Source organism: Pseudophryne corroboree, chromosome 1 (genome assembly GCF_028390025.1).
Source record: "Pseudophryne corroboree isolate aPseCor3 chromosome 1, aPseCor3.hap2, whole genome shotgun sequence".
Classification (NCBI taxonomy): Eukaryota; Metazoa; Chordata; class Amphibia; order Anura; family Myobatrachidae; genus Pseudophryne; species Pseudophryne corroboree.
In genome coordinates, this window is record NC_086444.1 from 823,145,478 (window position 1) to 823,158,754 (window position 13,277).

Below are 13,277 nucleotides of genomic sequence, written 5' to 3' on the forward strand. Positions count from 1 at the left end.
ATAAAATCTTTAGTAGGCTTGAAGACTGATTTTGTGTTTCTGCCAGTTTAGAAAACCTAAAACTTAGTAGCAAGGATAAGTTTCCTATTCAAAGTCTTCCCACTAAGAAACAAAAAATCTATACTTTTTACAAAGGGGCCAAATCAGAGTCGCATGCACGCCAGCCCTGATTACACCAGCATTGCACGCACAAAGAAAATGCAGATATGTACCCATATGCAGAGTTGTATGATTCTGCCCCTATCCACATGCTAGGTTTCATAGCCGCCACCATGATCAGCACAGTTTTGGACCAATTGATCTGCTGGAAATCAGATCACTATGTACGCAAAACTCAGCACAGCCTAAGATACTGTCTACCCACCTACACTAAATCTAGCCTACATGCTAATACCCTGTTACCACATAATCATGCCCTTTCAACCACAAGTGGAGATGCCACTGTTTCATATGACTCTGAATTTCCTGTACGTGCCTGCGCTCAGTAGCGGAGCATACGCAATGTAAGAACAGGCAAGATATGTCACAGAATGGCTTTGCTTACAATTCTACATCAGCTCCAAACTGTATATCTTCTAGTACACAGGTTCTCAAACTCGGTCCTCAGGACCCCACACAGTTCGTGTTTTACAGTTCTCCTCCCAGAATCACAACTGAAATAATTAGCTCCACCTGTGGATCTTTTAAACCCTGTTCTAGTAAATTGTTCCCTATTAACCTATTATTAAAGGTCCACTTTAAACCTATTCATAGCAAAAATGTTGGTCAGGTCAAAAATGGGTTAAAATACGGAGACACAGAAAAAAATAATGAAAAGATGTTGATACCACAAGATCTAGAAAAAAAAAAGAAAGAAAGTATAAAACCAGCAATAAGGGGCATGTCCACCTGTGCATGGCTGCTCATTCTTCCAACACAACAATCAGTGGTTTGGATCCCAACCACAAGCATGGATAATTTTAACTTATGTAGGCTTTCTATAATGAGCAATGTGTGAGTAATGTCATTGGATAGCACAGCTCCAGCCACAGGTCACTGGTATGCAATTGTGGCTATCAAAATTACACGTGAAACATTTCTTTTGTGTTCCTCAGCACAGGACAACTATAGGATTTGACAATATCTTATGGGCCAATAGTAACTTACAGTTGGTTTAATACAATGCTGTTTTATGAGGTAATTGTGGAGGCCAGAGGCAGGGACAGTGACATGACTGCCATACAACGGATGGTGCGCAAACATTCGGCTGACTGTACTCCTGAGATGCATAAGCCCTTTAATATGTCCAATTTAAAATGAGGAGGAAAACTAACATCTATACTACATTTATTACTTTCCCAGTGATGTAACCTTCCAGATTTATTACTCCGCAGACATAACAGGAAGTGAAAAAACAATTACTACTCTTTCCTCCTGACATACGTACCTCTTTTAGTCTTTGGGAATTTTTTCCTCAGCTTGTTTTTAAGAATATTCAGCTTGCCAATGATGTCAGGTGTTGCTATGTAGAAATCTGCTTGTATTTCATCATTCAGGATCTGCAATGTCAACATTTTAAATGTTAGTTATGAAATGTAAGCTTGCGAGCAGGGCCTTCCTACCTCTATGACTGTCTGTTATTACCCAGTCTTGTTTTTTCACTGTTGTTTGCAATTGTTTTTTTTTTTTTTTTTAATGCAATATTTTTATTGAAGAGAAGTCGAATAAGCTGATACAAATCAAACAGGAGATGACTCCAAATAAATTCGAAATCACATACATGTTATCCAGTGGGGAGCAACCAAATATAGCAAAAACAGGGGAGTACATCAGCAATACCAAATATATATCGACAACAGTTTTTCTGTGTTTGAACAAAAAGTGAAGAGAAGGATAGGAAGAGAGAATCAAAGATGAAGAGAGTAAGAATGGGAGAAAGAAGGGGGGGGGGGGGGGATGGGAGAGTGGGAGATCATCAAAGGAGCATACAAGGTAAAGTCATGTCGTGGGAGGTAGCATCCCCTAACTACAATCTGTACAGCCATGGACAGTATAACACCGCTTTTGCTTAGTGGGACCTGTTTGACGTAATGTATCACACCCCGGCAGTAGAGGGCATAGTATAGATGAACCAGGGTTCCCATATCCTCCTATATTTCTCTGACCTGTCCCGTAAGGAAGCTGTAATTTTCTCCATCATGGAAATATGCCATATTTTAGCTATTAGCATGCTCCTAGGGGGGGTAGTGGTTTTTTTCCAATTTTTAGCTATCACACATCTGGCGGCATGTAGGATTTGGAGTACCAGGCTGCTCGCATGGCTGTCTAGATTGGATAAAGGTAGGCCCAGTAGGGCCGACCAAGGGCCCAAGGTTATCTGTGAACAGAAAATAGATCCAATAAGAGCTTCCACCCGAGCCCAGAACGGGCGTATTATGGGGCATGACCACCAGATGTGTTTGAAATCTCCAATTTGCCCGCACCCACGCCAACACAATGGGGAGGACCCGGGAAAGATCCTATGTAGTGTTGCAGGGACCCGATACCATCTAGTATAGACTTTATAGGAGTTTTCCTTCACTAAGGAGGAAATTGAGGACTGGGCTACATTTTGTCTAATGATTTGCCATGAATCTTCTTCAGGGGGGGGGCAAGGTCCTGTTCCCATTTACGTTCATGGGGAAGTATGTTCGCTGCTTTCAGAGAACGTAGTAGACCATAAAGCATAGAAATAATACCCTGCCGCATAGGAGAATAAATACAAAGACACTCCAAAGGGGTGAGTTGGCGAATAACCTGGGGTTTGGGAAGGGAGCTTAAGGAGGAGCGAATTTGTAAATACTCGTAAAATACAGGTTGGGAGATATCATATCTATCACACACAGATTGTAGGGAGCACCAGGAAGAACCTTCTATAAAATCAAACACCAGTCCCGGACGCGGGTTCAGGTGAAGCCACGAATGCGACCGTAGGGTGGAACCAGGGGGGAAATCCTGATTATCCCAAATGGAAGTGATGGGTGATGGGAAAGTGGATAGACCATAATGCCGAATGCAGAAAAACCACAGGGAGCAGGTGAATTTTGTGGATTGGGCACACGTTTGTATCGTCCGTAGTGGCTTGACCTGCGTGAGTAGGGAAACCAAAGTGGAGACCCCGGCCGCCAAACGCTCAATTCGAATCCAGGGTAGATGGGGTGCTGGAGAGAACCAAGCGAGAGCCTGGCTCAGGTGAGTTGCATGATAATATTTACGGATGTCCGGCAATCCTCTGCCTTCAGCTAGTGGGTCACGCACCAGAGTGGAGGTCCTGATTCTAGGAGGTTTACCAGACCATACAAATTTTAGAAAGAGTCTCTGCATTCGACATAAAGCCTCAGCGGGGATGCATACGGGAATAGCCTGGGTAGGATGTTCATCTTTACTGAGACAATCCGTCCAAACCAGGCTATAATCTGCTTGTCCCAAGCACGGAGGTCCGACTCTATACCTGATTTTCTTGGAGCGCCAAGCAAAATTAAAGTTAGCAGCTAGGAGAGACCTGGTATCCTCATTAAGATGCAAAGGGAGGGCCTCCGATTTGGAATAATTAATACGATATCCCGAGTAATGAGAGTATAACGATAGGGTTTTGAATAGGTTAGGGATAGATATAGTGGGGGAGGAAAGAGTTAACAGAACATCGTCTGCGAATAATGACAATTTGAACTCCTCATCACCAACAGAGATACCCTTAATATCGGGGTTGGCCCTAACCATACACGCCAGAGGTTCGATAGTCATAGCAAAAATTAGTGGCGACAGGGGACATCCCTGACGTGTACCGTTGTTGATGTGGAAGAGGGGAGAGTCCTTGCCATTAACCCGAACTCTAGCGGAGGGGTTGGAGTAGAGTGCCTGAATACCCTGAAGTAGGCTTCCTCCCAGGCCGAACCTACGCAGGGTGGCGAACATGAAGGGCCAAAGTATTTTATCAAAAGCCTTCTCTGCATCGAGCGAGAGAAGGATAGAAGGTAATCTAGCTTTGTTAATAAGATGGACTAAGTTAATAGTTCTGCGGGTATTGTCTCTAGCTTGTCGGCCTGGGATGAAGCCCACCTGGTCAGCGTGTATCAAACGCGGGAGAACCGAGTTTAATCTCAAGGCTAGGATTTTGGCAAAGAGTTTAATATCGTTATTTAGTAAAGAGATGGGGCGGTAACTAGCACAGGAGTTGGGGTCCTTCCCAGGTTTATGGATTAAGACTATTCGTGCCTCCAATGTACGGGGCGACAGAGGATTACCTCTGAGGAATCCATTGAAGAGCCTACAGAGGTGGGGCAATAGAATCCCCTTGAATTTCTTGTAATACATAATTGACATCCCATCAGGTCCAGGGGCCTTACCTGATTTCTGAGTTTTAAGTGCATTATCTATTTCCTCGATAGTTATCTCTGAGCCTAACTGAGACACTGTCGAGTCACTCAGTGACGGTAGGTTACATTTATCTAAGAGGGATTCAATCCCCTCATTAAATCTCGGTAATGATGAGGGAGCCGCTTCCGCGTTATATAATAATTTATAAAATTCCTCAAATTCACCCAGAATGCGGTCAGGGTCATGAGTTAAAGTTCCCTGTTTGGTGCGGATAGATAGGATATTTTTGGAAGAAATCTGAGCCCTCAACTTTCTAGCTAGAAGTTTATCTGCTTTATCCCCTTTTTCATAGTAAATCTGGTTAAGACGTCTAAGGCATTGTTCAGTCTTGTGAGATAACAGCATATTAAGTTCACCCCTAACTTTAAGTAGCTTTTCTAAATCAGCAGGGTGGAGAGAGGACTTATGAACTTCCTCCAGATGCTGGAGTTGATCAGTCAACTCTAGGATCTTTTGGGAGCGCTGTTTAGTGAGCCTGGCCGCGATCTGAATAAAGTGGCCCCGAAGGACCGCTTTATGCGCCTCCCACAGGGTCATGTCAGATATACCAGGAGTTTGATTCTCAGTAAAATAATCGGTTAATGTCTGAGTAGTTTGCAGCGGCACTTCAGACTGTTGGAGAAGGGCATCATTAAGGGACCAGGAGGGGGGGGAGAAAGTGCGAGCCAACCCAGACAGAGTCAAAGATATCGGGGCGTGGTCGGACCACGTAATTGGGTGAATACAGCATTTCAGGATTTTAGAGGTCAGGTCCCTCCCAACCATGATCATATCGATTCTAGTGTATAGATTGTGAACTGGGGAGAAAAATGTGTAATCTCTAACTAAAGGGTCGACAACCCTCCAGGAATCAAATAGTAAGTGGTTTTTGAGTAGTGACTGCAAGGCTCTGGAGTTGCGAGTACTTGTGTGGGACTGGGATAATGGGAGGGAGTGGGAGCGATCAAGACTATGATGGAGTATAGTGTTAAAATCTCCTGCCATTAAAATGTCGCCTTTCCTACATTGGGCGATTTTAGAGTCTAAGGAGGTAAAAAACGAGGCCTGATTAACATTGGGGGCGGAGACATTAACCATAGTGATGGGAACATTGTTAAGCTTGCCCACTATAATAAGAAACCTACCGCGTTTGTCCTTAATGATTTTTTCCGGTTCTAAGTGTAAATGGGCGGGAATCAATATGGCGACCCCTCTTTTCTTCTGGGTGTGGTCACAGGCGTGTATGGCGACAGGGTGGCGTCTAGAACGTAGTTCAGGGTGGGAAGTACCTCTAAAGTGCGTCTCTTGGAGGAATACCAGGTCTCCCCCCACCTGTTTCAGAAAAAGAAATAATTTGGTCCTCTTTTGGGGACTATTGAGACCCTTCACATTATAGGATATTACGTTAACAGACATGGCATTACAAGTAGAAGCAGCACATGAATGGCCCTAAGGGCCCATGGTTGGTCTCCCTGGGGAACGAGGGGAGGTAGGAAGCAGAAGAAGAAGAAAAAGAGGAGAAAAGAAACATCGAAAACAATGCAAAATGAACATGTATAACTTACCGAGCCAAAGACCCATTGTACGCTTCGTACGGGTCCGTATGTTTGAGCTCCCGTATGGGGTATCAAGGGAGAGGAATTCTCCCTTGTGCTCAAAACCGACTATAATGGCTCGGTGGAGGGCACGGCTCCGAACACCTAGGGGCCCACCAACTAATCAGGGGTGGCGACCAAGGGGGTCGTAGCATCAAATAACCGTAATGAACCACCTAAGAATCTGATAAACAGAAAGTACATATGCTCAATTATATAAGCTCAGTATGCAAAGGAACTTTTAAACCTCTAAACTAGTATGCACAACAGTAGAAAATGACATGTAGCAACCCATCAGTGCAGCTGTGAGGGAACGTTCACGAAGGGTCATGTCTTGCAGAGGTTCTCGCCGGGATTGTCGACCAAAGGCGTCGAGGCGCTCGCTGTGGGAGGGGTGAATTTGGAGTGCGTCGGAGATCTGGTGCATCCTGCGGGGAGGAAGGTTTATCGGACTCCGGGGGGGTAGGTTAAGTCTCAGAAGAAGCCGATGAGCCTCCTCCTTGGTTCGTGCCAGCAGTCTCTTCCCATCGAGCTGCACAATTAGGGCGAAGGGATAACCCCATCTGTAGCGGATTTGATTATCCCTAAGGATTTGGGTGTACTCCCTCAGATCAAAGCGCCTCTTAAGAGTAGTAGGGGATAAGTCCTGAAACACCATTAGCTTATGCGATTCAAACAGACACAAGTCCTTGTTCCGGGCCGCCGTCAAAATTCTGTCCTTAGTTTTGAAGTAGTGACAGCGTAAAACTACGTCTCTTGGAGGGGACGAAGTTGAGGGCTTTTGGCGTAGGGAGCGATGAGCCCTGTCTAGGAGAAACTGCTCACGCGGGACATCCGGCAGGAGGTGTTGAAAGAACCGGAGGAGGAAATCTTCCAGTTGTGCTGGTTCCACCGACTCCGGGATATGTTTAATACGCAAGTTATTACGTCGCGCGCGGTTATCTGCGTCCTCCTGTTGGTCTTGGAGTAGATAGATATCTTCCTGCATAACATGGACCGAATGTTCTAGTTCCTGCTGGAAGGTTATGACTTCATCAATTTTCTGTTCAACATCATTAGTGCGGGCCCCAAGATCCGATATCTCCGCCTTGAGGCCGGAGATGGCTTTATGGATCTCCGAGTGGAAAGCCTGTTTCAACGATTTCATCTCCGTTAGGATGGAGGAGATGCAATCTTTCATGGAGGGGTCTATGACAGGCGAGTCTTCCTCAGATTCCGAAACTGGGGCAGGAGGGGGGGCGGCTGGTAATTTAGTTGCACTAGACTTCATCTTAGAAATAAAGGAAGATATTTCCGCAGAGGATGTAGCTTTCTTGGACTTGGACTTAGGCATGTTAGGCATGTTGTGTGACAGTCCCGGCAAAAGAAGGGGTCATAGGGCAGAACTGAGCAATAGCATAAATAGTTAGTGATCCATCACGAGACGAGAAATGAGAATAGGCATAAGCACAAGAACAAGACCCCCAGGGTCGCGCCCGCCGGCATTCAGCAGCACATGCCCCTGCTCAATAGTATCACAGAAGGCTGGGGTATAATGCAGGCGTAGTCGTAGGCAATGGCCAGGAGATGGCGCCCCCGAACTGTAGATTATAATACAGAAAAGGCCAGAACAGTAGTGAAATATCAGAAAATCCCAGCAGACTGTATTAAGATTCAATACTGAGGGGAAGTGGGGGGTTTGAGCATATAGAGCCCCTGTAGGGAGAGATGGGGGCACCCCCCTGAGCCCAGCTTAACACCAAGGCAGGGGGGGAAGAGGAGGTGCCAGCATTTGTGAGGGTCAAGATGGCCGCAGCCAGGGCCTGCAAAGGGTACTTTGTCTTCCCGGGGCCGTGGAAGGGGTTCCCCAGCGTCCGGATGGGGCTCGCAGGTCAGGGGCCACCTAGCAAGTCACGTTGGAGGAGGTCCGAGGGCCGTAGAGCGCCCCGAGCCGTCCCGTTTTGGGTGTGGAGCTCACGAGTGGGGTCTGCAGCAAACTCGAGCCCCCGGCGCTGAGCTGGAGGCCGCAGCGGGCAGGGTATCGCGGGAGGCCGCGCCGGACCGTCTTGTGGAGCCGCTACTCCAGGTGATAATAATAATGCCCCCGGGAAGAGAGCGGTGACGGCAGGGCTGGGACCGAGGACCATCCCCAGGCGGAAGGTTGCAGTGGAGCTGTGTTGCTGTGTCCCCTTTTGGCGGCCCGCGCAAAGCAGCCAGCAGCGGTCGTCCGCCGGTGATTAGCGCGGGTGTTGGTGGGGGGGGGGGGGGGGGGAGTATGTTAGGGGAGCGGCTCACCTCTGCATTCAGTGAGAGTCATCGGGCCTCGCGTCCATCACCACGGGTCCCGAGACTCAAGATGGCCGCCGCCCTCGGAGCTCCGGGTCTTCAGCGTCTGCGCTCCGGCCGTTCCTCTCCTCCCCCGCGGTGTAGGGTGTCTCAGCGGTCCGTTGAGGGGGTCCGGACTCAGGGGGCCCAAGCAAAGGCACGCCGGGGACGGACCCGGGGTTCAAGCTCCGGACGGCCCGCCGCGTGAGCGCCCAAAATTTAGGCCCCGGCTTTGGAGTGGTGGGTAGGCCGCAACCCGCGGGAGCCAGTATACCGGCTCCCCGATTCCGCAGCGCTAGCCCACCACAATAGAGTGTTCCCTCAGTCAGGGGGGTCGAATTTGGAGTCTCGAGACAGGGGATGAATGTTGAGGATATATTCCCTCAGTTACTGCGGAGCTCACAGTTTGTGCTGCCGGACAGTTCAGCCTCCAGGCCACGCCCCCATCGCAATTGTTTTGTTTTATGTTACCACTGTTGTTTCCAACTGTAAAGTGCAACAGAATTTGCTGGGCTATATAAGAAACTGTTAATAAAAATATCTATGCACATTGCATAAATGCATATTATTAGGAGCCAACACAAAACATGAAAACAAATAGAAATTTAAGTGGTTATCAAACCCATTAGCTCAAACATGTGTGCCATCCACTCCCAAACCCAATGAGCACTAAGGAAACGGGGCATCATTTGAATACTGCCTTGACGGGTTTCCCTGCCTGAGTAATGATCAGTATTGCGGCGGGAAAATGTGTCAGAGTTCTAAGGAGCCCAAAGAAGCCTGCAAATAGCTCACACAGAGCCAGTGCCTGGGTTGAAAGATTACATTAATAGTAGGCTAGACAAACTGTGATCCCTCAGTGTTGCTGCAATTTCTAGACGTACCAGCAGCTAGGAGGTAAGCAATCTGACTAGATTGCTTAGATTTTAAGCATGATCTCTCCGTGTGTACCGCCCACAGCGATAGAGACGCGCGGTCCCGCACGTCGCCATCGCCAGTGCTAGATTGGCCTGCTGGGTGAAATGAGCGTCCCCCCTTTTGAAAGGTTTAAGTATTCCCTTATTAGGAGCTGCAAGCTGTCAGATTGATCCAAAGAAGCACTGGCGCCAGGTTTTTTTTTTCTTTTCTTAATTCCATCACTAAAAAAGATTGCTGCTGCGTCGGCACTGCAACCGCATCTGAATCAGGCCCAATATGTATTTTCAGCACTATTATTTATCTTTACTAAAGTCCCACTTCAGTGAAATGAGGGTATTTATGGGGTATATGATTATAAGAGGCAGGATGAGACAGGATATAGGGGAGATTGGGGTCGACAATGACGATGAGAGGAGTACGGATGACCAGAATATAGTGCATCTGTTTGCAGATGATATTTAAACCTATCTATCCTTCCCAGAATTGTTACCAACTGTTTTGGGCCACATCACTGAATGCCTTTCTTCCATTTCATCTTGGATGTCATCTCATCACCTCAAACTTAATGTTTCCAAAACAAAATAAATTATATTTCCACTGGCCAATAGTAGTTACCAACCTAATATCTTTATCACTGTTGAGAACTCGACAACCAACCCTACCCCACAAGTCTATATGTCCTCCTGGACTCTGAAAAGGCCTTTGTTCCTCACTTTCAATCGGTCTCAAAATCATGTTACTTTATCTCTAAAAAAAAAAACCCATAAAAAATATGACCATACCTTACACAAGACCCCGCAAAAACTCTAATCCATGCTCTCATTATCTCCCGCATTAATTATTGCAATAGTCTCTTTACTGGTCTTACTAAGAAGAGACTCTCACCATTACAATCCATTCTGAATGCAGCTGTGAGGCTAATCTTCCTCACTCAACATTCCTCACCTGCTGATCCACTCTGTCAGTCCCTCCATTGGTTATCTGTTTTCTACCGTATTCAATATTAAATATTTGTACTTACACACAAGACTATAACCAAACTGCACCATCATACATCACTTCTGTTATCTCAAAATATCACCCAACCCGACCTCTCTGCGTCTCTCATCCACACGCATTGCTCGCTCCCATTCACAATTGCAGGACTTTCTTCGAGCTGCACACACTCTGTGGAATACCCTCCCACGCACAATTAGACTCTCCTTTAGTCTCCAAACAGTCAAGCATTCACTAAAAACTCACCTATTCAGGCAAGCTTCTCAAATTCTGGAACCGCCCACATAGCCTTCATAAGCTATCCTACTCAAGTATATGCCCTCTATACAATCTATATATAACCTCACATATGTTGTCTTTATTTACTTCACATCCTCCTGCCCCTGACCAACATTGATGTGACTATATCACACAGCTCTTTCCAATCTGGCTGGACCATTTTGCAATAGATAGCACCTGTCCTTGTGTATCAATGCCTATTCTCCCAATAAATTGTAAGTCTGTGAGCAGGGCCTTCCTACCTCTATGCCTGTATGTTATTACTCAGTTGTTCTATCACTATTTAAAATTGTAAAGCACAATGGAATAAGCTGTGCTATATAAGAAACGGTTAATAAATAAAATAATAAATAGTGCTAGAAATGCCCACAGGTAGTACTAGACACACCCCTAGGCACAGAATATATCACTCAGGATATCTCAGAGTGCACACCCTAATGAAATGTGCTGCACAAGCCAATGTAGGACAACATAAAGATAGTCATACATTTTAAAAAAACAACTAACCAAACAAAAAGCTGCTTTTGGCTGGTTTAATAAGTTGTCTTTGACTACGCCCTTCAACATTTGTTCTGCTCTGCTTAAACCCATCTGGTTGAACACATTAGGAAATAAGGGACTGATGGAAACAATCTATCTGTTGCATCGCTGGGTGGCAAGAAGCATCCATTGCATAATGGTCACTGAAGGCAAATTATTACAGCTAAATATGAGTAGCTACTGCTGGCTGATTTTTCCTTGTAGCTAGAGCATGATTTGTAAGTGACATTTAAAAAGAGAGCATATTATTTAATGCAAATTAATTCTGTATGTACTGGAAGACTGAGGTTTACTTTGAAACTAACATGCAAACAATCACTTTTGGATATTGTATTTTTGTTCTCTGGTTTATCTCAGTGCTATGCAGTGACAGAAGAAGTGATTCCACCGTGTGAGTATGCATACCCAACTGACAAGTCATACATAAATCTTCTCTGAAGTGCAAACTATACCTACTCATCAGTACTTTATTACTTTATTTTTCAGCTAACAGATAGAATTGTATCCCACCAGCTGAAAGGGAAATCAGAGCTGGTCATTCATGTTTGAGGGTACTACAGGCCAAAACATCTCGATTTTCAGACACAAAAGAAACAAACACTGTCCCACAACATAGAATGTAGACGCTAGTTATCTTTAGCATTCTTATAGAATCTCTGTTATGTGCACATGCATGGCATATGAATTTAGGCATGAAACATGATACCTCAGGGATGAGTTCAATCCCTCCAACAAATGCTGAGCCACTTTTTCTAGCTAATTCAGCTTCTTCTGCTTTCTGTTGAAAAAGAGTAATATATAAAAATACAAAATCAAAACCAATATTTTTTATTGTATGTCAGTTTAGCCTATTATCTCAAATATGTGTGTCATTATATAAAGAATTGGAGCACAAGTAATGCAACACACACAAAAAAACAACCAAATAAAACACGTCCTTTGTGTCCTACAAATAGTAGCAGCTAACATTCCTTAAGCTAAGTAAAATATGGCAGCTGTTCTCCGCTCCCAATGCCAAACTGAAATCACACCTAACTTATCTGCAATAAACTAATGCATAAAACGTTTCTCTTACTAATAATCATCTCATTAGGTCATATTCTTCCAATCCAGACAGATAGCAACCGTGTTCGAACCCGATCAAGTAGCTGCTCGGCAGAGTTGTAGAGCCGAGACACCCCGGGCAGCCGCCCAGGAAGAACCCACCGACCTAGTAGAGTGGGCATGAACTTTAGGGACCGGCAATCCCGCTGATTAATAAGCATGCTAGATAGTAAGCCTGATCCAGTGAGCAATAGACTGCTTTGAAGCAGGACACCCAATTTTCTTGGGATCATAGAGAACAAACAGTGTCAGATTTCCTGCGACGAGCTGTCCGCTTTACGTAGATCTTCAAAGCCCACACAACATCCAAGGACTTTGAGGTAGCAGAGGTGTCAGTAAGCACCGGAACCACAATAAGTTGGTTGATATGAAACGCAGACACCGCCTTAGGAAGAAATTGCTGACGAGTTCTTAGTTCAGCTTTATCTTCATGAAAAATCAAATAGGGGCTAATGTGAGACAACGCCCCCAGTTCGGACACACACCTGCAGAAGCTAAGGCCAACAGTGTAACGGTCTTCCACGTAAGAAACTTTAAATCAACCTCCTGTAAAGGCTCAAACCATTCCGATTGTAGGAACTGCAACACCACGTTCAGATCCCAAGGTGCCGTGGGTGGCACAAAGGGCAGTTGGATGTGCAGAACCCCCTTCAAGAATGTCTGAACCTCCGGGAGGGAAGTCAATTGTTTCTAGAAGAAAATGGATAAGGCCGAAATCTGGACCTTCAAGGAGCCCAAACGTAGGCCCACATCCACACCCGACTGTAGAAAAAGGAGAAAAGGTCCCAGTTGAAATTTCACTGCAGGAAATTTCCTGTTTTCACACCAAGAGACATATTTTCCAAATACGGTGATAATATTTAGATGTTACCCCTTTCCTGGCTTGAATCAGAGTTGGAATAACCTTGTTCGGAATGCCTTTCCAGGCTAAAATTTGATGCTCAACTTCCATGCCGTCAAACGTAGCTGTGGTAAGTCTTGATAGATGAACGTCCCTCTTGTAGAAGATCCTCTCGAAGAGGTAGAGGCCATGGGACTTCTAGGAGCATCTCCAGTAGACCAGCGTACCAGGCCCTTCTTGACCAATCCTAAGCAATGAGAATTTCTTGAACCTTTTCCCTTTTTATTCTTTTGCAAATTCTTGGGATCAGTGGAAGAGGTGGAAAC

The 13,277-nt window shown here is 45.5% G+C and overlaps 1 protein-coding gene across 2 annotated transcripts in view; it reads right to left on the bottom strand.

Moving 5' to 3' along the window:
• Positions 1-13,277, bottom strand: part of MRPL1 (mitochondrial ribosomal protein L1) — a 229,224-nt gene that overhangs the window by 101,727 nt on the left and 114,220 nt on the right. For both annotated transcript variants that reach the window (XM_063919596.1, XM_063919593.1), the window contains 2 exons: positions 11,713-11,784; positions 1,427-1,538 (listed from right to left, as the gene is read on the bottom strand). In XM_063919596.1, the coding sequence (XP_063775666.1) occupies positions 1,427-1,538; positions 11,713-11,784 (184 nt within the window). The remainder of the gene's footprint in view (positions 1-1,426; positions 1,539-11,712; positions 11,785-13,277) is intronic.